Source organism: Gavialis gangeticus, unplaced genomic scaffold (assembly GCF_001723915.1).
Source record: "Gavialis gangeticus isolate Ggan-Ray unplaced genomic scaffold, GavGan_comp1, whole genome shotgun sequence".
Taxonomy (NCBI): Eukaryota; Metazoa; Chordata; order Crocodylia; family Gavialidae; genus Gavialis; species Gavialis gangeticus.
Genome location: NW_017729008.1, coordinates 41356058 through 41382164, shown reverse-complemented (window position 1 = coordinate 41382164; position 26107 = coordinate 41356058). Strand labels below are relative to the sequence as shown.

The 26107-nt window shown below is 42.6% G+C and overlaps 1 protein-coding gene across 3 annotated transcripts in view; it reads right to left on the bottom strand.

Annotated features, from left to right (window-relative positions):
- LRGUK (leucine rich repeats and guanylate kinase domain containing) overlaps positions 1 to 26107 on the bottom strand; it is a 69867-nt gene that overhangs the window by 2326 nt on the left and 41434 nt on the right. For 2 of the 3 annotated variants that reach the window (XM_019509630.1, XM_019509632.1), the window contains exons 14-20: positions 22193 to 22394; positions 20948 to 21061; positions 17856 to 18013; positions 13851 to 13939; positions 5998 to 6132; positions 4119 to 4145; positions 222 to 394 (exon numbers count right to left, since the gene is read on the bottom strand). In XM_019509630.1, the coding sequence (XP_019365175.1) occupies positions 222 to 394; positions 4119 to 4145; positions 5998 to 6132; positions 13851 to 13939; positions 17856 to 18013; positions 20948 to 21061; positions 22193 to 22394 (898 nt within the window). The remainder of the gene's footprint in view (positions 1 to 221; positions 395 to 4118; positions 4146 to 5997; positions 6133 to 13850; positions 13940 to 17855; positions 18014 to 20947; positions 21062 to 22192; positions 22395 to 26107) is intronic. The other variant, XM_019509631.1, reaches the window with a different exon arrangement.

Genomic DNA, 26107 nt, shown 5'->3' with positions numbered 1-26107 from the left:
TATCAAGTGTACGGCATTCACACTGCAATCATTCTCTGTCATGTAAAGACTTTTCTGACCAACTGAAATAAGGGTCGTTGTTAACATTAAGATGCACAAACAGGGTAACTGCAATGTCATCTCAGTGCAAATACACCACTATTATAATATCCTGATTAAAAGCCCAAGCAAAACCCCCCCAAAAACAAAACCTGAAAAGAAAGGTGGAAAACAATTCAAACCTTTCATATTTGCTATTCCATTCCCAATTCCTCCTATGTCTGTGTGCGCAGTGTTGGTGTCTTCAGGATACCTAGCACTGGGAGCTGGGGATGGGACAGACAGGCTTTCCATAGAGAATGCATGCGCCGAGGAGATTATGGATAACCCAGTACTGGTACATGACTCTTTGGAGCTGTGAAGAAAAATATGTATTCTTTAAATGCAATAAAGGCCATTTGCAGTGAACATGACAGTATTACTGATGTCACTGAAGTGACATTAATCCATCAGGAGCCTGCAATACATCAGACTGCTTACCAGTTACACAGCGCTTTACTTTCTCACACATTACAATCTCTTCAGCCCTCCTTCAGGGTTAGTAAACAAGCACTCCTCCCTCCACTTCAATTTTTAATTAATTTAATCAATCAATCATAGACAGGAAAAAATAACGAGGAGAGGATTCATGTCACAGTCAATCCGCTTCAGAGCTAGAACGAGAAATCAGAAGTTGCGTTTTCCGGTTCCACGTTCAACATCATACACCAAGTTGTCTGTTAGTGATTTTGGACTAAAATGGAGAGCTTAAGAATATTATCAATATCCAGTTGTTCAAAAGGTCACTGGCCAAGTTCATGAGACTTCAACATTGTCTAGAGACATCTAGATAAGAAAAAGAGGATGCTTTTGTGGCTGAACCGAGAGTCAGAAGATGTGGTTTCAGTACCCAGTGATTTCTCATGTTACCCTGAGCAAGTCATTTAGGGCCACATCTAGGATGACTCATGCCACAACACCCAGCTTTGAGGTTCCTGGCTCTCTAAGTGGAATCCAGATCCCAGAGTCAGATGCCAGCCTCCCTATCCAGGATACGAGGGAAGAGTTTATGACGGTTGCTCCTGGTTTTCCCCGGGACGCTTTGATGAATAGTTGTTTGCCTAGCCCCTCATGCTGTCCTCTGATATATTTGTAAGCAGCCACCAAATCATCCAAAGTCTTCTCTTTTCTGGGCTGAACAGTCCCATATCTGTCAGCCTTTCCTCATCCGGCTTGCTCTTCAGGCCTCTAATCATACGAGTGGCTCTTTTCTGGACTCTCTCCAGCTTCTCCACATCCTTCTTGAAGTGCGGTGCCCAGAACTGGATGTAGGACTCCAGCTGTGGCCTCACTAATGCCGAGTGGAGCAGGAGTATCACTTCCTTAGCTTTATTTGAGATGCATTGGTTGATGCATGACAGCATGTTGTTTGCTCTGCTAACTGAAGCATCACACTGGTGGCTTGTATTCATTTTACGGTCAATTATGACCCCCTTTCGGATGCGGTGCTAGCTAGCATAGGACCACCGAGCCTGTAAATTTGTTGCTGATTTTTCCTCCCCAGATGGAGCACTTTGCACTTCTCAGTGTTGAACAGCATCTGGTCCTGGTCCATCTAACTAATGTGCCCAGGTCTGCCTGGATCATCAGCCTGTTCTGATGAGTGGCCACACTTCCCCGCAGCTTAGTGTCATCGGTGAACTTTACCAGTGTGCTTTTCACCCCCACATCCAGATCATAAACGAAGATGTTGAAAAGCACTGGTCCAAGTACTGAACCCTGGGAGACCCCACTGGCTACCAAAGAAGGTGCTTCCCTGTATTCTTGGAAAGAAATGACCACCAGCCATTTAAATGGTAATAATAACACCCAGCATTTAGATAACAGCCTAGAAGTTAGGGCCCTCACCCAGAGAATTAGAGAACTCACTTCAATCTCCTCCTCCGCCTAAGGGGTTTCACACCCACATCTTCTACCTCCTAAGAGAGTGCTCTGACCACCAAAGCTGTGGTCTAGAGAATGGACTGTGAGAGGCACAGGGCCAGGAAAAGAGCAAGAAGAGGGAGTCAGGTCAGCAGGATAAGTGTTCAAGGCACAACATCCACTATTGCATTTGTTTCTATTGTGGAAAATATGGATGAAGGACAGTGCCTAAGCAGGCAGGTTGCCTCAGTGTCCAGGTGCGTAGAACCTGGCACCTGTAACAGCTGAATTTTTGGGAACAATCTGTTATGACTTAGCAGAGCTTTTAAAAATTAAAATGAAAATCAGAAGAAAGGTGGAGAGAAGTACATGCCAAAAAGAACAGAAAACAATCTTTTTACCAAGGGCCTGATTCTTCAATGGGAAGAGGCTGAGATCCTGGGAAGTGCTGCGTGCACACATCTTCCACTGCATTCAACTGGAAGTAGGGATGTTCACAACACCACATACTGCGCTACAAAGCAGTCCAATTAACCCTAACTGTACTCTCATTTCCATGTCTCATAATACCTACTAGATGAAACTGCAGCAGGGCTAAGAAATTGCTTCGAGGTAGAAAAATTACTTATAGGTTAAATAAGGACTTGTATGATTTGGATAGGGAGTTAGCTGGGGATGGTCCTGCCTTGAGCAGGGGGTTGGACGAGATGACCTCCAGAGGTCCCTTCCAGCCCAACTTCTCTATGATTTTATGATACTGAGAGTGATAAATACAGGCTCAGAACAAAGAGCAGCTTGGATTTTTTAAAAAACATCAATGCCAAAGCAAATACTAGCTTCTGAAGGGTCATTTACTTGTACGTCTGTTCTGAGATATGCAGCTCAGAGAACAGAGACTAAAAATAAAATAATCAGGTTGAAATGAACCCGGTGTTGATCTCTATACAGAGCACATGAATGCAGCACGTTGGAAAGCAACGCACCAGAGAGAGAACCGGTCGCTGTCACAGGTCATGTCTCACTCCAAAAAATGTTGCTGGTTTGGTCAGGTCAGCTGGGGCACGATCTACAACATTTCTGTACTGTCGTCATCATCATCTGACAAAGCTATAGCACAGATGTAAATCTGTCAGTGGAAAAGTGCTTTTGACAGCATAGGCTGTTTCTTATAGGATTATGCTGACAGATGAGCTCCTACCAGCATAACCTCTCTCTAAACTGGGACTTATATCAGTACATCCATGGGCAGATTTAGGATTTTGAAAAGGGGAATGCAGATTATGTGCTGCATCGTTACGTATAACAAAACACATATTTTGCCTCCAGTTAAAGTGAAACTATAAGCTTTAGTAATATGCTAGGGGACTAGCAAGATTCAGTTTAAGATCAAAGCAAAAACAAATGTACCTTTATTGGAACGTGCATTCATTTTCAAGATTATATTTTAAGTTTAAAAAACCCAGAGGCTAGGCAAAAAATGGTCCAAATAGTTAAATAGTGTTTCATTAGTCCTGTAAGTTATTATAGTTAATTCTACATTTCTTATTCAAATTTGTCAAACAAAATAAAAAGTCTTTTTAAGCATCTTGACAGTGCCTCTAATACTAAATGGTCAGTCATTTCTATATCTGAATTAATAGTACTAAACCTGAGTTAAAGAAATGCAAAAATCTAGAACTCTTGGTTCAGAAATGTTACCTTTTATTAGACCAAATCACAAAAAAATTCTTTTTCTACAAGCTTTCGGGCTCAAACACCCTTTATCAGGCTCTGGGAAAAGTAAAGATGGTAAAAAGTCCCCATAGGTAGGAAATAGAAAAGATTTTTTTTTTTGCGATTTCCTAGTTGGTCTAATAAAAGGCATCATTTCTGAACCAAGAGTTCTAGATTTTTGCATTTCTGTTCATCTCAGACCAACATGGCTTCCAAATACATCCCCTAAACCTGAGTTAAGGTAAATAGCTCTAAAGCTAAAATAGAAGAGAGACGGGTGATTCCTTTTCTGTAACAGTTAAGGCTTCAGCAGAAGTCCTTGAATGTTACCTTACTGCAGCTATTTTAGCATGTGTAGAGTTGCCCTAACTGCTATCTAACTTATTAGCTGGCCCTGATCTCAGGGAAGACGAGAGTGCTTTGATTGTTGTGCCCAGTCGTTTACATTTACGTCATACTCTTACCCGGTATGATTTTTGATTTTACTGGTTCTTCCATCCCGAATGTTGGAAGCATGAAATTGAAAAACAAAAGTATATTTATTAATTCACTGTGATACAGGCAAAAAAAAAGAAAGAAAGAAAGAAAGAAAAAACAGGGCAGATTTTATTGCTAAGCCTCTGAAGATTTTTTCGGTACCAAAACACAAATGTGAGTTTACACAGGAGATTTCCATCATGCCTCTAAACAAATTTCTTCCAAGCTTTCATGACTTCTCCTTGCCAGTGGATTTGACAACATGACTCTAGATAAATTTGCCATAGGCCCGACGCAGGCAAAGAAAATGAATCAGATTAGCCGTTTGCTTTTTCGCTCCTCTCGGTTGTTTTTCACTGTGTTATTAACAGTGTTAAATGAAAACACTGTGAAAGTCAAAAGACCGCAATGTGGGACAACGGAAAGACATATTTATTCCCAGATGTGAAGGGTAAGACCTTTACAGCTCATCACTGCTTCACACTCTTGAGTTATAGGTCTTGCCTTTTACTGGTATGGCCTGATGATGCATAATCCCTCAGCAACCTATTATATACTTAATCTCTCTTTCGCACTCACCCCATTCTCTGTCAGCACGCACCACTGTGGTACAAATACCCAGTACGGACAAATCTATGGAGGCCTATGATTTCAACATTTTTACAGTGTGCTAATTAACTGCTGTAATTAGAGTGGCAGGCTGTATAGCACGGAGTGAAAATGTGCCAGCTCTTTAGGATTTAAAAGGAACAGAACATTTCATCAGCAAGAAAAGCAGCAACACCCCAGCCTACAGCTTGAGCATCCTTAATGGGGGCTGCGGATGTTTAAAATCTCTCAGGATCAGGCCTTGATGGGCCCGGTCTTTGTTTGCATGCACATACTTCAGAAAAGTAATTAATGCCAAATATTTTGAGAAGCAAGGAAAAAAGAAGAAAAGAGAGACAGCCAAAACTTTACATTTCAAATATGCCTGAAAAGGCATCGTGGCCTGTGTGGAATGGGAATGGGATTAGCCACTAGGCTGCTCCTCAATTTCCTCTTCTCTTATATGAAGGTCGACCACGTTTCTCTCTATTCTCATCCTGGAATGGGTTCGTCTCTCTTCCCTCACAGCAGCTTTCCCTTGCAGGGGATAACAAGTTCTTCGGGGAATAGCAGGAGATGGGGCTACTTAATCTGCCCAACCCCCAGAGCTTCCCCCCCCAGCACTTTACCATGTTTGAGTGAAGGAGTAGTGGCCTCTCCACTATCCCCAGAAGTCTGCTTTATTTCAGACTGGAGATACAGAGGAGCTAGAAGGCTAGCCAAGGCATGGGGAGCAGCATTAACGTGTGCACACATGGGAAATGTGGCAAGAAAGCAGGTGGGTTGGAGGGTCGATGCCTTGGAGGGTTCTCCGATGTCACAACATGCATGAAAATCACCTGAATGGACCGACAATACCTCCCTAGTGGTGTTCAGCAGTTGGCACAGATCTCCCCATACCGAGAACAGGAAAACGTTGCAATATCCTCAACTATAGGAACCCTCGATAAATTGTGACTTTAACGGTTATTGCTGTCGTCCTGTTTCTTGATGTGGTGTTCCAGTCTCTTTCCTCATTCTCCTCCCTCAATATGCTGCTACAAAAACCCTCCAGCCATCCTCATGCTGCAGTGCGAATTATAAAGCCTATGTGAAATCATTCCCACGAATGGCCAGGGTTTTTTTTTCCACAAGGTAGCAATGTGTGTCTAATGAAGCTACTGATGTAACAGAGGAGAAAACTACAACATCTGGGGAAATGGTTTCAGGGCTTGGGCGCTGCAGTATTAACCTTCATCCCATCCTATAATAAGCTGTTCTTTTAATGGCAGGGCTCACCTGGAGTCTGGGCTAGCAGGAGAAAGGCTCCGGTCTTCAGTGACGTTACTTCCACTTGGGAACAAAGAAGAGCGTGCTGGAGGCTCCAGCAACTGTTGGCGCGGGCTGGCTGCGGCTGTGGTACTCGCATGATCACTGAAACAACATAAACCGGGTACGTCAGATCCCTTTGTGTACTGGAGCATCATCCCAAGCAGTTATCTTCTGTCCTTTGCTGGAGTAACCCACTGTCCTTGGGTATTGTGTCAAAGGAAGAAATGGGAGTTTTCCTTTAGTGTTTTGACCCAATTTTGGTCTTTAAGTGAATCATGCATGTTTGAAATGCATTTTTCTAAGTGGCTAGCACAAGGTCATACAGCAACACAGTGCCTGAATCAGGGGCACAGATTCTTGACTCAATATTACTTTTCTTACTTCTGAGAAGACGACCCTGCCACTTGTCTAGGTTATCTACCCTCTCTTGATACCCTCCAGGTTGTCTACCCTCTCTTGAGATCCAAGGGGTACATTAAGCAAACATTTCACAGAAAACATGTTTCGGATCCACCAAAGGTGAAGGGGTGCAGTTTGCACCCCCCTTTGATTCCTGCTCCATCCAAAATTTCAAACTAAGTGCCTGGGAGGGGAAGTGTATTTCTATTCAGATAGTGCTGGGAGAGTCAAGGGACTTCTAAAATCTCCCAGTTTCCTGTTGATCTCTCTCCACTCCATAGGTGTTAATGACCCTCTCTCCTTTTTAATGGTCCTGATGCTTCACTATTCAAACCATTCTTTTTTCTGCAATGTTGCCGTCTGTTAGCCATTTCTGGTAATGTCTGTCTTCTGTTTCATAGCCCTGCAGACTGTTTGTAGCTCTAGCTAAAAACCTGAACTCGAGTGTAGGAACAACAGACAGTAAAGTATTGGAGATGCTCAAGAAAGCTAGATTTTGTTTTATAAATCTGAATAAGAGACATACATTTCACTATAATGGCTACACGAGAAATGATACAATATGCCGTGACTATTTTTTTCCAGTTTGTTGCATTTTTTTAAACCTTATATGTACTCTAGCAAATTAGTGCACATCCCAATCGCTATATTTGTTTTTTGCTTTGATCTTAAACTGGTAACACAGTGCTAGCCCTCAACCATATTAGTAAAGCTTCCAGTTTCGGTTTACCTGGATAAATTGTGTGTTGTGTTATATGTGATGATGTGCCCCACCATCTACATTCCCTTCTTCAAAATCCTAGATCCGGCCATGTTTTTATATTTATTAAGGGTGGGATTTTCAAAATCACTTAAGTGACTCTGGAGCACAAATCCCATTGGAAATCACTTAAGAGCTTTCAAAAATCTCACCCTATTGCATTATTCTTTGGATCACCTCGCCACCTGAATTAAGTTCCTACTTCACATCTTCCAAAGCAGCCACACACAATAACTTTAAAAAATCCATTGCAACCTAAATGTCGGCACAACTTTCTACACAGATAGTAATCACAGTATGAAAAGCAAATCATCTCAAAGACCACACCTAGATTTCAAACTTAAGAAGAGTCTGTCTTAAAATGTTTGGCTTAAAATTAAGATTCAGTTCTTCCAAAAAAAACCTGTCCTCTGAACAGATACAGCCCTCATTTTGCTGATAAACCCCAATTGAGCTCCGAAGGAATCTATTTCCTTTAAGGGTTATAAACCCTTATAATCTGCACGTCTGCTCATTCTTTAACTTCTCTGCTATGATTACCAATAATGGTTCCTGTTGCAGAAGTGGATTGTGGATGCTTTTCCCTTAGGAATCAGAAATGCTAAAATCACAAAAGATCTTGTGGGCCAACTCAGCCACCTCTATACACGCAGGACTGTCCTCTCTTTTATGCCTTTTTTGTGCTTTGTTCCAGTTACTTAAAATGTCTCGATGATGGGATTTTCACAATCCTTCTTGGGAAGCTGTCCCATAGCCCAGCACAGAGGTTCCCAACCACTGGGCCGCAGCCCAGTACCAGGCCACAAAGGGTTGGTGGCTGGTCTGCAGTATAAAAAAAGCTGGGAACCACCGAGGGAGCACATCTCATTGCAACCAGGATTTTTTGACCATCCATCTTTGCACATTCCTTTTAATTTCACCCAATTATTTCTGTTCATAAACAAATTTCCTTTAAAGTGAGACTACAGGTTGCTATTGCTTAGACCATCAAATAGCTGCCAGTTGGTAATGGTTTTCCTCATTAGTGGCCCAGACAAAATCTGAACCAATTAAATTGAGAAGAAAGGGTCCTTATCGCATTAAGAGCCCTCAGAGCAGCTAGAGGGCTCTCAGTGTAAATAGACTCAGTGTAATGGAATTTAAAAAATTTCCCTAACAAATCTCTTGGCTCAATATACAACACCGAAACATGCCGCTTGACAGTGGAAGTTACAGAAGTCAGAAACAGAAAGCTGAGAAGAGGATTCATCATGCATGACTTCAGATGGAAGGTCACAACTCTGAGGACTCCTCCACTACAGGGAAATGGACTCTGAACCCTGAAATGAAGGCTTTGATTCAGAATCAGCGACCCATTCGCAGAAGCAACACCTCTGCAGACAACAACCAGCCCGTCAATTGAAACGAGCACGTTTTAAAAGGCTTGACAGGGATTTTTTCCTTTCCATGTACCCACCAAGTGCCTTGTGTTTTTTTTTATACTGCCTTGTGAACCTATTCATTTATGTCCAGGGAGTTTATAGTTCTAACCTCACTAGGCTGTTTCAGCTCAAAGAAGAAGGAAAAAATCAGCTAAGATAAATTACACCCTTTGAAAAGGATATATGTGGATCTGGGACACAGTCACTGCCTCTGTAATCCTGTTGCCAAAATGGGCACAAAAGAATGCTTCTAACACACACACACACACACACATATATACATACACATTATATATACACATATATCTCAAACACAAAAGCCTGCAAATAGCATACATGACCCCATGCGTGGAACTCGCATGGCCGGGGCAACAGTAATACAAGCGTAAGAGGGTGCATCAAGAATGCTACGTTCAAATGCATGATATGATCATATCCCTGCACACTTCCAAGCCCTGCCTGTAAGAGGCTGCAGTAGTAAAACTGCAAAGCATGCGGATGCTCTCAGATAGAGGGAACTCGGGATGATGGAATTAGCCGTCACGCTCTGCAGTTCTCCTTTTGCCATGCCCCCTCTTGCTTAATTGTAAATCCATTGATAGCACCTGACAAGGTAGGCTGTTGCCTATGAATGCTTATACAATTCTGAACAAGTTAGTCACCAAGGGCACTTATACACATGATGGACCTTTGCTCTGATGCGTGCTAATTGGCACACGTTGGAGCAGACTTGATTAACCGAGTCTGCTGGAGTGTGCTAAACACTGCGCTCCAGCAGCTTCCATGTCACATGTATTCAGGGTCCTGGCGGTTCAAAATGGCAGCAGGGGTGCTTTAACTAAAGCTCATTGAATGAGCTTTAGTTAAAGCGCCCCCACAGCTATTTTGAACCACAGGATGCTGAATACATGTGATACTGCAGGTGCTTTCATTAGAGTGGCTCTGAGAGCCCCCCTTCCACCACTTTGGTGCCAGCCTGGTCTGACTTCAGGCTAACATGGCTAACTACCTCTTTGCTCGTTTATATAAGCAGGGATAAGAATCTGGTCCCATATGGAGCATTCAGATTAAATTAACAAGCTGTTTATTACATTACGGCAGCGATGTAACGAGGGCAGGGAGAACAGGGCAGCTGCCCTGGTGACCAACTTGGGGGAAGAGTGGGCAAAAACGGCTGCTACCATAGCGGTACGGTTGCTTTGCCCCTGTGTGTGGCAGCTGTCCAGGATGCCGGCTTCATCGTTACACTTCTTGCTTATGCCCTGAACGTAATGAAGACCTCAGTTCAGCCTCAATCACACAGGGACAAGTGATGTTATTTCGATGTCAAACCACCTAGTAAGCCCGCCACAGACTCTACTGGGCACCTAAACATCAAACCAATTCTAATTACACCTGTACATGTCTGCAGACACAAAATAAAGAGGCCAGATGTTTAAAACAAATCTGCATTTAAAATCTAAGTGTATGCAATAATCTCTTTGGGGGCTTGCAATAAATAAAACAGATATCATTTTCTGGCATCACTTTAAAAATCGATTTAACTACTCTGACTTAAATCCAACCATTCTTGATTTACTGATCCAAGATCTGAAAGGATCTTTAACTGCAGTATGTTATGGACTTGGTAAAGAACATCTGGGTGCTAAATACTGGTATTTTATGTAGTAAATGGTCTGTATATTTAACAGCTAAATGGTTGTTCTGTTTAACAACAACTATATGTTATACATAGTTATTTACTTGTCCTCAGTGGAACAAAGTTTTGCTCCCCACCAATTTCAGCAACATGGCTGTGGTCTCTCTTTTTGCATTTCCAAAAAAACCATTAGTATTTTTTTGACATTTTTCTTTCTTTGTCTATTTGCAACCTTGGTTATGTCAGCACAGTTCCAGCAATTATGTTTCTCTCAGTAAATGCTGCTTCACTGGCAGAAAAGGGAACAGATCTTTTTCTAGGTCTTACAAAACCAGGAATTCTCCTTTGCTTGGCAACAGAGGAATTGAACACACAGGATAGTGTTTCTCATTGTTTAAATTAAAGTAAACAATTGATGGGAGCAATGGAGATGTGATTAAAATGAGGGTAGAGATCAAGGAAAATAATATAATTGGATTTGAAATATATGCAACTTAATAACCAAGTAAATAAGTGTTCAAAGAAAATAAAATGTGGGAAAAAAATACTGCAAGACTGGGAAACTTAACAGGAAGGAGCAAGCAATTCTGCTGAAAAAGACCTGGGGGTGACAGTAAACGGGAGGTCTGACTTGGATTTGTAATGCAATATGATAGGACAAAAAGCCAATGCAATTTCAGGCTGAGTGTGCAAGGGCAATAAGACCCAGAGCATGGATAACTTTCGTTACAGCTGCACTTGGAAGACTGCAGTCAATTCTGGCACCTAATTAACAGACTGGAACATATTTATAGCAAAATAATAACATTTACTAGGAGGCTATGGGGATAGGTTTATTAGGAAAGATAAAAAGAAATGAATCTATAAGCCCTGGCTAATGGAGGGTAAGGGCATGGGAAAAGTTTACATTTCAGACCTGTATGCAGAATCATTCTTCTGGATGGTGCAACTGGTATAAGTTTGCATTAATGGAGTGAAACTGATGGAGATATCATCATTTCTTGCATACAACATCTTCCAGAATAAAATGTGCAACTTGTTTTTGAAAGGCAAAATGGATTTTAAAAGTTCTTTCCTTGTAGCAACGAATAGTAGCAACAACTAGGGAGCCAAGTCTGCCCATTGTTCCACTCCCTGCAAGTCTTGTGCAGATTTTACTTTCACTGTTGTCTAGTTACTGGAAGAAACTGCTTTTACCATATTTTCTGCATATAATGCACATTGCAGTTTCCAGCAACTGTTTGGGTGGGCAAGGTTTGGGAAAAGCGTGCACTGTTTGTGAGTAAATAAGGTAATACAGTTCACATCAAGATAATTTGCCTGAGATGGAGATATATCAGCGTATGGAAAAGCCTCTAAAGAGAAAGCTGATCAGATGGGACATTTAAGAACATTATGTTTACTACTGCACCATCCAGTCTATAAGAAAAAACCAGGCACTAGCCATTTGTGTGGACTAAATGACCTATGGGTCTCTTCTTTATATAATATTTATGATTTCAGGATTCATTTTCCATCTCTCAGAGTCTGCTGTTCTATAATGGTTATATTTATGGCATTGCCTGAGTTCACTCCCTGTATCACCGTGTGGAATGGGGTGTTGGCTCTTGCATCTAATTTTGTTTTTCCCCACTGAGTGAAGATGTCCCTCGAGGCCTGGTAATTGCAAATACTGATTGGGGGTGACAGGAGATTCTTTCACCTGCTTGACAGCTCTGCCAAAACAAAGTCTGATTTTAACTCCAAAATCAGATTCCTCAGGATGAGAGGCACGGTGAAATAAGGGGTGCAAACAGTAAGGAACTAAGACAGGTCTTAGATTAACTGTTCGTTCAGGTCTCTCTAGGATAAACAAAAAACCAAACCAGAAATGATCAGGCAGGCAACAAAATAAAAATAAAATAAGTTGGTTTCAAACTTTTTTCTAGCATAATTGACCTCAAGCAGAACTGGGGTGGAAAACAAAATCCCTTCTTCCTTTTATTCAAGATGCTAAAGGAACTTTTCTCAGGACACAGAACTGAATAATGCATCAGTATTAGCAACTTTGGTTTATTTACTTATTTTTTTTAAATCTCCAAAAGGCCATGAAATTTATAATCACAAGCTGTCAGGAGCCAAACATGATTCCTCCTGTTCCCACCCTGTCAAAATAAAAATGCCACATAGCTTAAAAATATACCCTGCTTTGAGTGGAAGGAAGACTACTAAACTGTCTGCAATGACGGCGGCAATGGTCTTAATATTAGCAGTTTTAGAACACATGAATAATGCAGTGACATTGAAAGAAGGGAAATTCAGGTCAAATATCAAAAAAAATATATATATTTTTTTGCAGTAGATACATTAGAGTTGTCTATGGCAAGTAGTGATGGATGCACCATGCTTTGAGATTTTTTCATCCAGTAGATTCCAAAGGATTAGCTTAGGAGGGCTTGAGATGGATGCCTCAATTGTTCTTTAGTCTCCACTTTCTTTAAATACCAATGAGTTTCTAGCCATTACAACCACAAGCAAATTACTATACCTGATGCCTGTGTCTGCAGTGAGCCTTCACCAATGGTGAAGCCTCGCCTGGAATGCTGTGTGCGAGTCTTACACTTCAAGAAAGATGTGGACAGATTGGAAATAGTCCAGCACAGTGACATAAATGATTAGAGGCCTGGGAAACATGACTTCTGAGGAAAGGCTGAAAGAATTAGGGTTTTTTTTTTAGTTTGGAGGAGAGAAATTTGAAGGGGGATTTTATAAGTCTTCCAATACCTGAAGGCCTATATAAAGAGGCTGGAGATAGACTTTTCTTTGGGGCTATAATGGACAGGACTAGGAGAAATGGCCTCAAAATGCAGCAGAGAAAATTTAGGTTGGAGATTAGGAGGGATTTTCTGACTATGAGGGTAGTCAAGCATTGGAATAGGTTGCTTAGAGAAAATGTGAAATCCTCATCCCTGAAAATTTCCAAAAGCAGGTTAGACAGACACTTGGTTGTGATGGTTTAAGTCAAGGGATGATCCTACCTTCAGCAGGGAGCTGGACTGGATAAACTCATGTGGTCACTTCCAGCCCTAATTTGTAGGGCTTTTAATAGCGCATGTAGGTTGTAGGTTTGTAATGGTTGGCTTGCCAGCAGGTAGGGGCTAAACTGGTTTCGTTTTCCCAGGAAGAAAGGCAGTGGAGCTCAGCTTTCAGAAGCTTGTGAAACTGCTTCAAACTGACATATCCACTGGAAAATATGCTGTAGGAAACCATCCTCTTCTGACAAGGACATGACCTCATTGATCTTTTTCACCGACTCAAGGTTCCCCATCTTGGGGCCACTTCATGCACGTTCATAAATCCACAACATGTTACTTGTTAGTTGCCTACTCTCATGTTTTAATTAATCTGGGACGACTGCAGCTCCCCTGTTAGAAGGCAAATGGTCTTCTTGTGAACGATATAATTGTAGGGTTAGATTTAAATGCCTCAGGGAGAAGAACTATCTGTGGGACTTTGTGACGATTTCTAACCATTCATCCTGAGGCTGCAATGGCAAAGTAGTCAAAGGTGAGGATTCACCTCTTTGGCTAGAGTACTTCATTGAAGTAACTTCCAACGTTACCTTTGAAACAGCTGGGCGTATGCACTGGGAGCCTTCCCGTTCAGAGCCCGATGTGCTGCTTCACGTCGCCGTTGCAGAGAAGCTTCTTCCTGAACAAGAAATGTAATCAACTGTAACTTAAACATAGGTGGTTGTCACTATATGCAGCATAAAATAAGTGACTGTGCCATTCCTCTCTCCAGCGAAAACTCTAGTGTACAGGCTTATCTATGCTGGGAAACAGATTTGTGTTATGACATGGTGTAGTTAATGAGGGGTTAAATATAGCTCAGCTTTCAGTCTGGAGTTACATCTTATTTTAACCTGTCCTTGTTTACTATGACACTGATTCTGTATGATGTCTAAGCTGAAGGGTGATAGCAAAGAGCCAGCCATGACTCCCTAATTTTGGGCTGCTGATGCAAATTAGAGGAGGAAAAAAACAGCTAAGATGTACACTAATGACTGAGCAAAGCAGAGCTGAACTGTGTCCCACCCCAGAACACTTCCTTTAACTTCTTATGCCCCAGGTAGGGAAGTGATGGGTGAAGAAGGTAACAAGTCCAGTTCTCCCAACTCTATGTCAACTCAAGTTTGTTTCTGTAAGCTTACCCTTGGCCCACCAGGTTTGTCTGCCCTGGGAAAATGCATTGTGCTGTATAACTTTATTAAATATAGACTGGACATAAGGAAAAACTTCTTTACCATCCGAGTCTCTACAGTCTGGAATGGACTCCCCCCCAAGAAGTGATGCAAGCACCTACTCTGACATGTTCACGTTGCATTTGGATGCTTAACTTGCTGGGGTGATCTGACCCTAGCTGACGTCCTGCCCCTTTGGGCAGGGGGCTGAACCCGATGATTTTGCAAGGTCCCTTCCAGCCCTAATGTCTATGAAATCTATGATATGTCTTTCTTCAGAAGAAATGCTCTTCTGGGACTCTCCAGCCAGTTAAGGACACCTTTCACACCTGGGCCTCAGCAGATCAAATCATTTGGTCCTAAGTATTTAATAAAGTGATACAGCACAATGCATTTTCCCAGTACAGACAAACCCAGTGGGCAACAGTAAGCGTACAAAACCAGGCAAACCAAAAGCTCATTGCATCATGATATTACCACATAGCAAAGTCTGTTTAAATTAAATTGGACAGCCAGAAAAACATCTTTACCGTTAGAAAAGTGAGGCAGTGGAATAGATGCCCAGGGAAGCTGTAGACCAATAGCACCTCCAGCTCTGGCTAATGTTTCTGTAATTCTCCTGCCCTAGCATCTGCAAGACCCAGCGGTGTGGCCCAAAAGCCACCCAGCAGGCATCCTACAGATGTCCAAGGGGCTGAGAAGCCTGTGAAAACTGAGAGGAGAAAATTCATAGGCAGGAAAATCTTACTTCTCCTTTTCATAAGCTGTAAAATGCTGGGCTGTGTTGGATACAGCCAAATCTTAGGATTTTTATTGGGGTGTGGCAATGCTCCTGCTGGGACTTGGAGGCTCCTGGATAGACAGTTCTTCCCTCCACTCAGAGTCAGACCAAACTGCCACATTTGGGGTCAGGAAGGAATTTTACCCCATGATCAGACTGGTATGGACATGGGGGATTAGACTGGTATGGACATGGGGGTTTTTACCTTCCTCTATACTGGGGGGCATGGCCCTCTACTTTGGATCTCTTACGCACATTTCAACAACCTTTACAGAAGCAGAACATCGGCTATGCTCCCCCTGCTTTACTTGGGACAGGTTAGTGTGTTATGTCTTGTGTTGTGTCTGGGTTGACTGAGTAGTTTTGCTAAGAGGTTCAACGATGGATTTGTGTAGGGTGGTTTGGATAGGGACGATCCTGCCTCAAGCAGGGGGTCGGACTAGATGACCTCTGGAGGTCCCTTCCAGCCCAACTTCTCTAGGCTTCTCTGTGATACATCTTTGTTTGGTGTGATTCTGGTATCACAGGACCTGGACCCATAATAATTTGGTGGTCCTGCGTAACTTCCACCACATGACAAACCAGCACTGCAGATGGTAGAAAATGAACAGCAAAACCAACACAACTCAGGCCACATCGTTGAAGCTATCCACCACCTGGCCCTTGGTGAATACTCTACTGTGGCTACTCCTGCAGCATAAAGCCTCTATTTTGTAAAGATGCAATTCTGCCTGGTTGTTGTGTGGAGTATGTATCGACTTACTACTGCCTTGCACCTAGCGTAGTTAATTATGCCCACAAAAAACTAAAGCAATGCTCCTTATTCCTGCTCCAAGGTCTCTGACTAGCAGGACTTGCCACTGATTGTCAATGCCAGTCATGTTATGCTCTCTTTTTGCCTTTCCACACTGTGGAAAGCAGCTGTGGCAGCAATGCCTTGTGCTTTTAGCAGCCAAAACTGCAGGTCTCCTTTCTACTCCCAAATGCAACAACTTAAGAGAGAACATTATTTCAAAATCATACAGAGATTTATACCCTTAATATTAAAAATGATCAGAGATGCGTTTGTGCTTCACCTTGAAGTATTTATAGATCGACACTCCAGCTGGTGCCCCAGGACTTCATCATACACATGAAAAAATATGTTGGGCACTTAGGGTAGTAAATAACCAAAAAGACATTACTAGCATCAGACAAGGAAACTAATATGGAAGAGAGCCTTTCAACCACCAAGTAACTTGAGACCAGGTTAAATTATAGCCACTTTCATTGTAAAACACTTTTTCTCTGGCTTGACAAAACGTAAACTGTCAAAAAAAAAAAGATGAAGTAAAGAGAAAAGAAAATAAATTGCTGTGATATGGGTGATGGTGGAGAGCCCCTGAGGTGAGAGAAACACTGGCTTCTCCCTCACCTCAAGGTAAGGTACGTTTTGATGAAAAAAACTCTAAAAAGAATGACATCCTTGACACTTAGTTAATTGTACATGGCTGGAGAGGAAGGACTGTGTTTTTGAAGATGGAGGGCTCCCTATCCGTGTACTGCATTTTACAGTCGCACCTTTCTTACTGCTAAACCTTTAAGCTTTGATACCCAGGTGGTTTTCTGTTTCTCAGCTCCATCCTGAGATGGAGGCAGAGGCAGAGGCAGGTGGCTATAAATACAGAGATAGTGACAACACTGTACAGCAAGCCATGCCTGCCCAGCCATCATTCATCATTATGACATTATAACCAAATGGAACATCTTTTAAAGCTTCTATTCTTTTTTTTTTAATTCTTTCTTGCCATTATCATTAAACTGGAGCATTAGACATATCTGCTTCCTAACACCAGCCCCATCACGGTCTGCAGGAAGAGCAAATGAGTATATGAGTATCTGCTTTTGGAGAAAAAACTAAAAAGAAAAAAAAAAGACAGAGCCAAAGTTGCACAAGACTATTTGGAGTTGAAGGATGTTGGTGAATCTACAGATTGAAAAGCAGAAGGGGGGACCCCAAAAGTAGCAGAGAAATGTGCCTAGATTTAATCCTGAAATGAATCAGCATCAATTCCCAGCCACCACAGTTGAAGTGCTTTGCCACTTCCTTTCCTTTCCTTTCTTGTCTCCTTGTGACAAGGTAGTTAGCAGAATTTGCAGGTTCATTGGAATATGACAGGGCCGCACTGCGAGAGCTTCTGCTATGGCCTGTTTTGCCACTGGCTTTAATGGAAGGAGGATCTCACTCGTAAGTAGCTCCTGATAAGCTGTGTTTATCCGACAGATTATGGTAAGTTTGTCATGCAGGCAGCTCCCTTGCCCCTCACTGAAACTCATCCATTTTTTAAGATGAATGAGATGATTCCTGTTCATTCTTGCAAGAGCACAGGCTGTCTGACTCAGTCAGGCCATCTGCTCCCTACCCCATTCATCCCTTTTAGCTGATAGTGCTCAGCCCATTTTCTTTAACATGCCTTTGTTATCTTGATTCTGAGCAACTTGCTGCTGGAAAAATATTGACAAAGGAGTTGAGGAACTGCAATAAAAATGATCTGGGAAGAAGCATGCCAATTTGGTCTATCGCTTAGTGCTCAATAATGCATAGGTTGGCATTCTTCCCTTACCACTGGCGTTTTCTGTGCGGAGAGGTGAGCTGAGATCCTAGCAGCAGAGTTTCTGGCTGATGAGCTCAAGAATTCACCCAGGGCAGAAGGATGGGCTAGTTTAGTAGTCTCTCCACCAGTTGGCGTTCTGTGATCTCCAGTGGATGGTGTTCTAGCACCTAGCAGGGAACAGGTATTATCATGCACACATAAGACCCCTTCCCATAAACACCATTTACCACAAGCTGAAAGTCACAGCTGCTATCAGAGCTTTTCTTTCAGAATGAAAATCTAAATGATAAAAATGTGAGAGGTGAGTATTTTTTTGTAGCTGCTCTCTCTTATTGAACCAACTGTATAGTTAGAAAGGACACAGACAAGCTTTTGGGTACCACATACCCTTCCTTGTTGCTGAGAAAAAAAGCAAACACAGCTTAAGCTATATAGCAGACAGAACAAAAGCCTGTGCAAAACCTCACATGTAAATGGAAGCAGGATATAAGAGACATTATCAGGTAGCTAACAGACAAGAGAAATGCAGCAGAAAGGATAACCTAACAAGTGGAAGAGCAACCTTTCGAGAGGGATGTTATCACTTGTGGAGTGCAAAGAAATAAGCAGAGATCAGGTAAATTATAATGGGCCATGGAGTCAAAGTCTGTGTTAAGTCCCTGGGTTTTTTTGTATCCAGTAAGCTAATGATTTTTTGTTTCCCATCTTTTGAAGGTGTTCTGGATATTTCTCTTGAGCATGAGAACTGTAAGGTCAGAAAAAGAGGTATTTTTCTGTGAAAAATGTTCATCTACTTGCATTCTAGTTTCTGTCCTTCATCTTTTTTCTGAGGTCATTCTTTCCAATCTAATGTGATCGTTAGGTTGAGTAATAAATGGGATTCATGTGTGTTACTTTGTTCAGGTACTCAGCTATTGAATACTGCTACCATTAAATTATTTAGACTATTGTAACATCTTACATTTGATAAAATCTAGTGGGGAATTAGGAGGTAGTGCTTTTGCTCCTGCAAATAGAGTCTGCACCTGAATTTTTGTGCAGCATTAGTCAGTGATGAGGACAAATCTGAGTGTTTGCACCTTCTCCTGGTTTGCCGGCTGTCAAGATCAGGGAGGTTGAGACTCGGCCTAGCCCAAAAGTTACCCACAAATAACAACTTAGACTTCAAAGACAGCTCTTATGAATAGTTATATTAAGGTAGCAGGCAGAAAGCCCAACCAGAAGAAGGACCCCAATCTGCTATAGAGAAAGACAGATCTCTGAAAGAACTTACAATGTAAAAGACACTTGATGGGTGGAGAAAAGGGAGGCAAATATATGCAATCTTCAACATATTCAAATTTTGAATAGGTACCTTCCTCAAAAACGCCCATTGGGCCACAGGTATGTGAACAGTATATCCCAAGAAAACAATGAAGAAAAAAAGGTCCGATCACATGATCCAACTCTTAACTGAATGTAAATCAACTGACCCATGACATTTTACTCCTGGGACATGGCAGATTCTTCCCAGGACAGCTGTTCATTTGTGTGCTGCTGCCCTGAAGCAACCACCTCCAGGCTTTTGCTTTGAGGTTTCCAGTACTGAGGCAACTCCTTCACATAAGTATAGTATCACCCTAGCCATGATATGCCACCAGTTTGTAGATGCTACGCTGTTTAGTGATGAGAAGTGAAGAGGTGAAAGTTAAGCCTCTTAGGACGCTATTCCAGGTGCCGCATATCATTCACTTTGCAGCCTTGGGTGAGACACCGAGCCTTATTCTCAGAGATGCTGAATACTTATGACTCTCCCTCAATTTCCCTGAGTTATGGGTGCTCAGCATCGCAGATAACCCCAATGTTTTACACTACCCTCCATCTCCCTATCTATAAAATGTGGATAGTAATATGTACTTCACAGAAGTCTTGCAAGACTTAATTAACAGTTGTAAAACACAGAGAACCTGGGATGAAAGCTGCTATGCAAGTACAAGGCATTAACATCAGTTTATAATAATGCATTATATTTCTTCTATAAAAAGTTTTGAAAAAGAGGAGCTTATCTGTTTTCTCCCAGTGTCTTTACTCTCTATGTGAACAAAAAGATCTTGCACAGCAGTTCATTAAAAAAAGAATTAACAGCCTATCATAATATCACACAACCAATCTTCCCCTGCTACTATCTTACTCAAAATGTCCATATTAAAGTCAACCTTGAGGCAACTTTTTTTAAAATAAATTATTTCACGCAGTCCATAAGATGAGAGACACTCTCTGGAAATAGGATAGTTAAATTTATTTAAACACCTATAAATGAAGCTCTAAATGAATTTAATAGCATGTAGTAAATTTGAAAGTTACTTTATAGATAGCAGAACTGCCAAAACCCAGGCTAATGAAGTTTCTGGAGCCAGCAATGAACCACATAATTGATAGAACTCCAAAATGTTAAGGAATATTAAGGTAGTCCCTAGAAGGAACTTCAGATGCTTTATATCAGAAACTGAAGCCAAGAAGAAGATCCAAGAAATCAAAAACAAATTGTGAGAAGAGAAGGCGAAAGAAATCCAACAATTTGCTGACAATCATGACATGTGGAGCTTCTGAGGTCCCTTCCGACCCTAACATCTACGGATCTATACCCTGACTCTCCATCAGGTTAAACAGTGTACTCCTCCCAAGCAGCATTCTCCTGAGTGATCTCCCATAAAAAGCAACCAGAAAGAGGACTGTCATGGATTTGGGCAAAGTTTTGCTGGTACAGCCATCAGCAAGTGGATGTGACCTTTTCACACCCCTAGCCAATGCAGTTCCACCAGAAAAATCAATGTTATGGGTGCAGTCGTGCTGACAGAAGAAGGCTTCTACTGACTAGCTTCTTTCATTTGGGGAGGCAGTGTAACAAAGGAAGGACAAACCCCACTTCTGTGGCCATATGGCATATCTCTACTATAGGGTTCTGCTGAGGTTCATAACCCCAGGAAAAGGGCAGCCAAGAAACCATGTAAAGCTTCAGACTAGCAATCCTAATGCTTCTTCTCTCACAGACGGAGCCCTCCCCAGCCATTATTAACTCTAGAAACCAGTGGGTGTCAGCTCTGGAACGTCACGTACTGTACCTCTTATGGATCTGCTGTCCAAGTACAGATTGCCATCAGAGAACGAAGGTTGCTCCAAACCTAGATACTCCTTTATAATGAGGCTCAGTTTTGTGTATGCCTCGTCAAGATCATCTGCAAAAAAAATAAAATAAAATAAATTAGCATTTCAAGGAGGGAAGAAAAGGATACCTAAGAGGATAACCATTGTGCACCCTCTAAAGTTACAGAATCAGAGAGGCCATTTGTAGCCTATCCTGTGCCATATGTTCTCTAATAAACTATCTCCAAAAAATCTTGTCCCCGTGTGACAAGACTTCCCTTGCTTCTCCTGGGAGACTAAACTACAGCCAAACATACCTGTGAATAAAAACCTTTCCCAAAATTCAGCCTATAGTCTAAATTCTTATATTCTTCCTAAATGCTCCCCTTCTCAAACTTTATTTCTGAGGAACTACACTAAGAAGTAAGCTCCATGTATCCTTGACAATAATTAAAAATAAACACTAACATTTAACGTGACCATCCATTTAATCTAAACCTCAATACCTCCCCAAACAATGGCCATGCAAAAAAGTAATTTGGAAAAAAATCTCTGTCCTAAAACCCTTTCTCATAATTTTCCCTCACTCCCTAAAAATCCTGGGGAAAACATCAGCATCACAGAATGCCCTGGAGATCAGCAGATTCAATTATTTTAGACCAAGACGCTGAGCAAGTTATGAAGCAGAAGAACCATTGCAAAGAATGTCTTTGCAGCAGCATCCTTGCCTCATCTGCACCTGTTGACCTCAAATGGTACCAGTATGAAATAAGGATAAAGAGCCGACACATTCAGAGCCTATCAGGCAAAAAAAAGAAAAACACCCACTGTTCTCAGCTAAGTTCAGAAACCAATACAGAAGCTAGGACAAAACACAGAATAGCAACATCATAGCCTCAGCTGGCACAATTTAGTTGAGCTACTGTACTGCTGATTTCTGCACCAGGTTCAGCGTCTGGATGGATTTAGGATGTAGTTAGAGCACAGTACAGTTAATATTGAGGTGACACAGACAGGGACCTGCAACTCTTTTTGACCCCAGGATAAAAAGTAGCTGGGTTGCTGTGTTTAGCTTTGGTGTATTCAATCTTGCTGTGCTTAACAATTTTCCTCTTTTTTTTTTTGCTTCACAGACAGCTTCGTCTGCCGGGCAGTTTTATTGCTTCCATTGTCCTCACGCTGGGGTGGCAATCAGATTTGTGGCACAGACGAAACGGACTCACCCGTGTCAATTATTGCATCAAAATATCCTGGAGAATCCTGATTTATTTTGATATACATGTCCACTCTGGTGATGGCCTCCTCAATCTCTGGCCGGCTGAATATCCCTTTCCTCCGCAGATGTCCCTCATATCTCTCTTTATTCATTGGTACGAGCAGGATATATCGCGGTTCAAAGTAGGAATTTTTCAAGCTTCGCACAGCCTTGAAGAACAAAAAGAAAGCACTCACTGCTTTATTTCTGAAGCTTGGTGCCTATCAGTGCTGGGTTCATGTTGTCCCTGTATTTATAACAAACCTTCACTTATACTAAGGTTGGAAAGGTATTCCACAATTTTAAAGAGATGGGACCAAGTTTGTCTCTTTTGTAAGGTATCCAGGTTGTAGCCATACCAGTCACCACCAAAAGAAACTCCTGCCTGGAAAAGCTTTGCATCTTTCCACTCTTCTGTGAAATACAAAACATCATAACCTGGAGGAAATATACTTCTACATCCTGCTTGCCATCAGACAACTTTGAGGTAAAAAGACTTTTTCAACCTTTCTCTGGGCCTAACCTGGGCAAAATGAACTATTCCAAACAGGAGACTTTACCACACCTTTAGCTCTCTTGTGAAATATGAATTTTCATTTCTACCTAGGAGAATTTTTACAAGCTCTGCTCTCTCCTATGCCTGATGAAGGGAGAGCATATCCAAAAGCTTGCAAATAAATAATTTGCTTGCAAATATCTAGTTGGTCTAATAAAAGATATCACACCTCTTCCACAAGTTTTGATCTGTTCTGTAAAGCACTTTAAGATCTACTGATGAAAACTGCTACCTAACAGCTAGGGACTGCAGAAGCATCATAAGCTCATACGTCAGAGTCGGAGGGGCGCAGGGGTACGCTGGCTACTGTAGACCAGGGGAAGGGAGGGACACATGTGGGTGAGGAAAAGGGAAGGCTTACCTTCCTGGGCTACTGCTGCCACTGCTGTAGGATCAACTCCACATCAGTGGTAGCAGCCATGTGGAATGGCCAGGCTCCCTAAGAGTGGACTCTGGTGCCCCCCTCCACATATATTTGGTGCAGGGCTCTACCTGCTTTGACAAAGACTGGAGAGGGGTGGAGGAGCACCATTCCACTTGCTCCACTTGTCCCCCGCACCCAGGTACACTGTTTGGTGTGGCACTGCCTTGCCCAACTCCTATGGCAGAGGGGGAATGAGGGCCCGAGTGCCCCTCACAGTCATTGCCAGGGCAGGTGCTCTGCTTGCCTTGCCGTAGCTATGCTACTGAGATATTGTTATAATGGTTATCATTACATGAGTATGACTCTCAGGGAAGCCTCCTGGTCCAACTCAGTAGTAATTTAAAGCAGAGCCATGCAACCTTTGAGGGGCCAGGGCTGCAGGCCCCCAAGGCACACACTGCACTAGGCTGCCCACCCCACAGGTCACATGTTGTGTGGGCCTCAAGGCCCTGCGGCTGCATCACGTGGGCCCCACTGTGCTGCGTGGACATGACAACCCATTTCATTCTTACACAGTCTGCAACATCTGCTGCACCACACTAGTGCCTCTGTGCCGCACAGGGTCCCCAGCCATGGGCTCCCTCAGCCTTGCAGGCCACACTGTTCCACCTCCAGGGCAGAAGCTAGAGGAGGGAAAGGGAGTCAAGGGTCTCCATCGGTAGCAGAGAGGAGAGCAAAGAAGGAAGTGGCACCTGGACTGGGAGCACCAGGGCTAGAAGTTAATCCCTCAGAGGTCGCATGCACCTGCAGGTTGCCACTTACACGGCCCTGGTTTATATTACCACTTATTTTGGCCCTTGGATTTCTACCAAGAATAAGATCAGAGTTTTCTTCTCAATCAGGATGGTTTCTTAACTGATGCCAAGCAGCACAATTCAGTGCTTAGAGGGTGAATCTTCACTAAGCCATTCCTCTTTGAGGTCACGTATCTGAACAGTATAAAACAGCCTGCAACATTTTTAGAGGATCCTGAAGAATCCAGCAAATATCCAATTACAGATATGCTTTGGGTCAAATTCTGCCCCTCTGCTCCAGGTTTCATGTGGGCTGCTCCCTCTAGGCTACCCAACACAACCTTTGGGTTTATACTGGCAATCACTAGGGTGAATGTCTGATCCTCCAAACTACCTACATGGACCAGTTCACCAGTCAAATCACCCATCTCTTGGGTGGCATATGAGAATGATTAAATTACATCTGTAAAAGAAGCAAGAAAGAAACCGAAGGGAAATATGGGAGGCATTTAGGGAAACAGAACAAAATTACCTAAGTTAGAATTCAGACAGAATGCTAAAAAGTAACTCCATTACCCCCAAAATGTTGAGGTGCTCTTCAGTTACAACCCAGAGATATAAAAGAAGCATGGCCTCAGGGGAGAGGGGCATGGAAACAGGCACAATGAGAAATGCAAAGTGCTGCACCTAGGGAGGAAAAATGCCCAGCACACCTACTGCCTAGGAAATGACCTGCTCGGCAGCACGGAAGTGGAAAGGGATCTTGGAGTCCTAGCGGACTCCAAGATGAACATGAATCGTCAGTGTGACAAAGTCATCAGCAAAGCTAACAGCACTTTATCGTGCATCAGCAGATGCATGACAAACAGAACCAGGGAGGTGATACTTCCCCTCTATCGGACGCTGGTCAGACCGCAGTTGGAGTACTGCATCCAGTTTTGGGCACTGCACTTCAAGAGAGATGTGGACAACCTGGACAGGGTCCAGAGAAGGGCGACTCGCATGGTTAGGGCTTGCAGGCCAAGGAGAAGAGAGACAAGGGCACTTGGACCTCTTCAGCCTCTGTAAGAGAAGGTGGAGAGGTGACCTTGTGGCTGCCTATAAATTCATCATGGGGGCGCAGAAGTGAATTGGTGAGGCTCTACTCACCAAGGCACCCCTGGGGGTCACAAGAAATAATGGCCATAAGCTAGCAGAGAGCAGATTTAGACTGGACATTAGGAGGAACTTCTTCACAGTTAGAGTGGCCAAGGTCTGGAATGGGCTCTCAAGGGAGGTGGTGCTCTGCCCTACCCTAGGGGTCTTCAAAAGGAGGTTGGATAGGCATCTGGTTGGGGTCATCTGAACCCAGCACTCCTTCCTGTCTATGCAGGGGGTCGGACTCGATTATCTATTGAGGTCTCCTCCAACCCTGACATCTATGAATAGAAACAGCAATTTAAAAATTAGGATCATTTCAGACTATCTGAAACCAAGAAGCAGTTTGGTCCCTGTTTGTAGAGTGAAGGGATTAGTAGCAAGTTACTTACAATTCTCTCCTTATTAAAATGTAAGTTACAGGTAGAACAGATGGCACATTTATTTAATAATAATTATGATAAAGCACCAGCTCAATGGCTGCCTTAAATGGGTTGCTGCAAAGCAGTTTTATAATACAAGAAGATGAGATTAAACTCATGAGAAAAGCAATAAGTAGCAGAGCAAAGCAAACTCCTACACTCAATTTGGTGGCAACTTCCCTGTTTATCTCTTTGTCCATCTTGGATGTAAAAGCAGTAACTTTGAACACAATATCCAATCAATTCCAGCATTGCAGGAGCATTGTACGTATTAACTAGCAGAGCCCTATTGATTTTGGTGACCAGTGGAAGGTGGGGGAAGGGGATCAAAGGGTTCTGAATGTTTAGCCAGAGCCCCTGACCCACAGTTAATACTCCCATTAATTTTTACCAGGACTGAATGTACATGTCCACACCAAATGACATGGAAAGGTTGCAATGAGGCATAATTTCAGGCAAAGGAGGGCAAATTTCAACGAGCTAAAGAGGATAGTTGGGGAAGCACTGAGGTCCCGGAGGGGAGGGGAGACAGGTGTCCAAGGAGAGTGGTTGCTCCTCAAGGAGATGATCCTCCAAGCCCAAAGGAAGGTAATCCCAATGAGGATCAAAG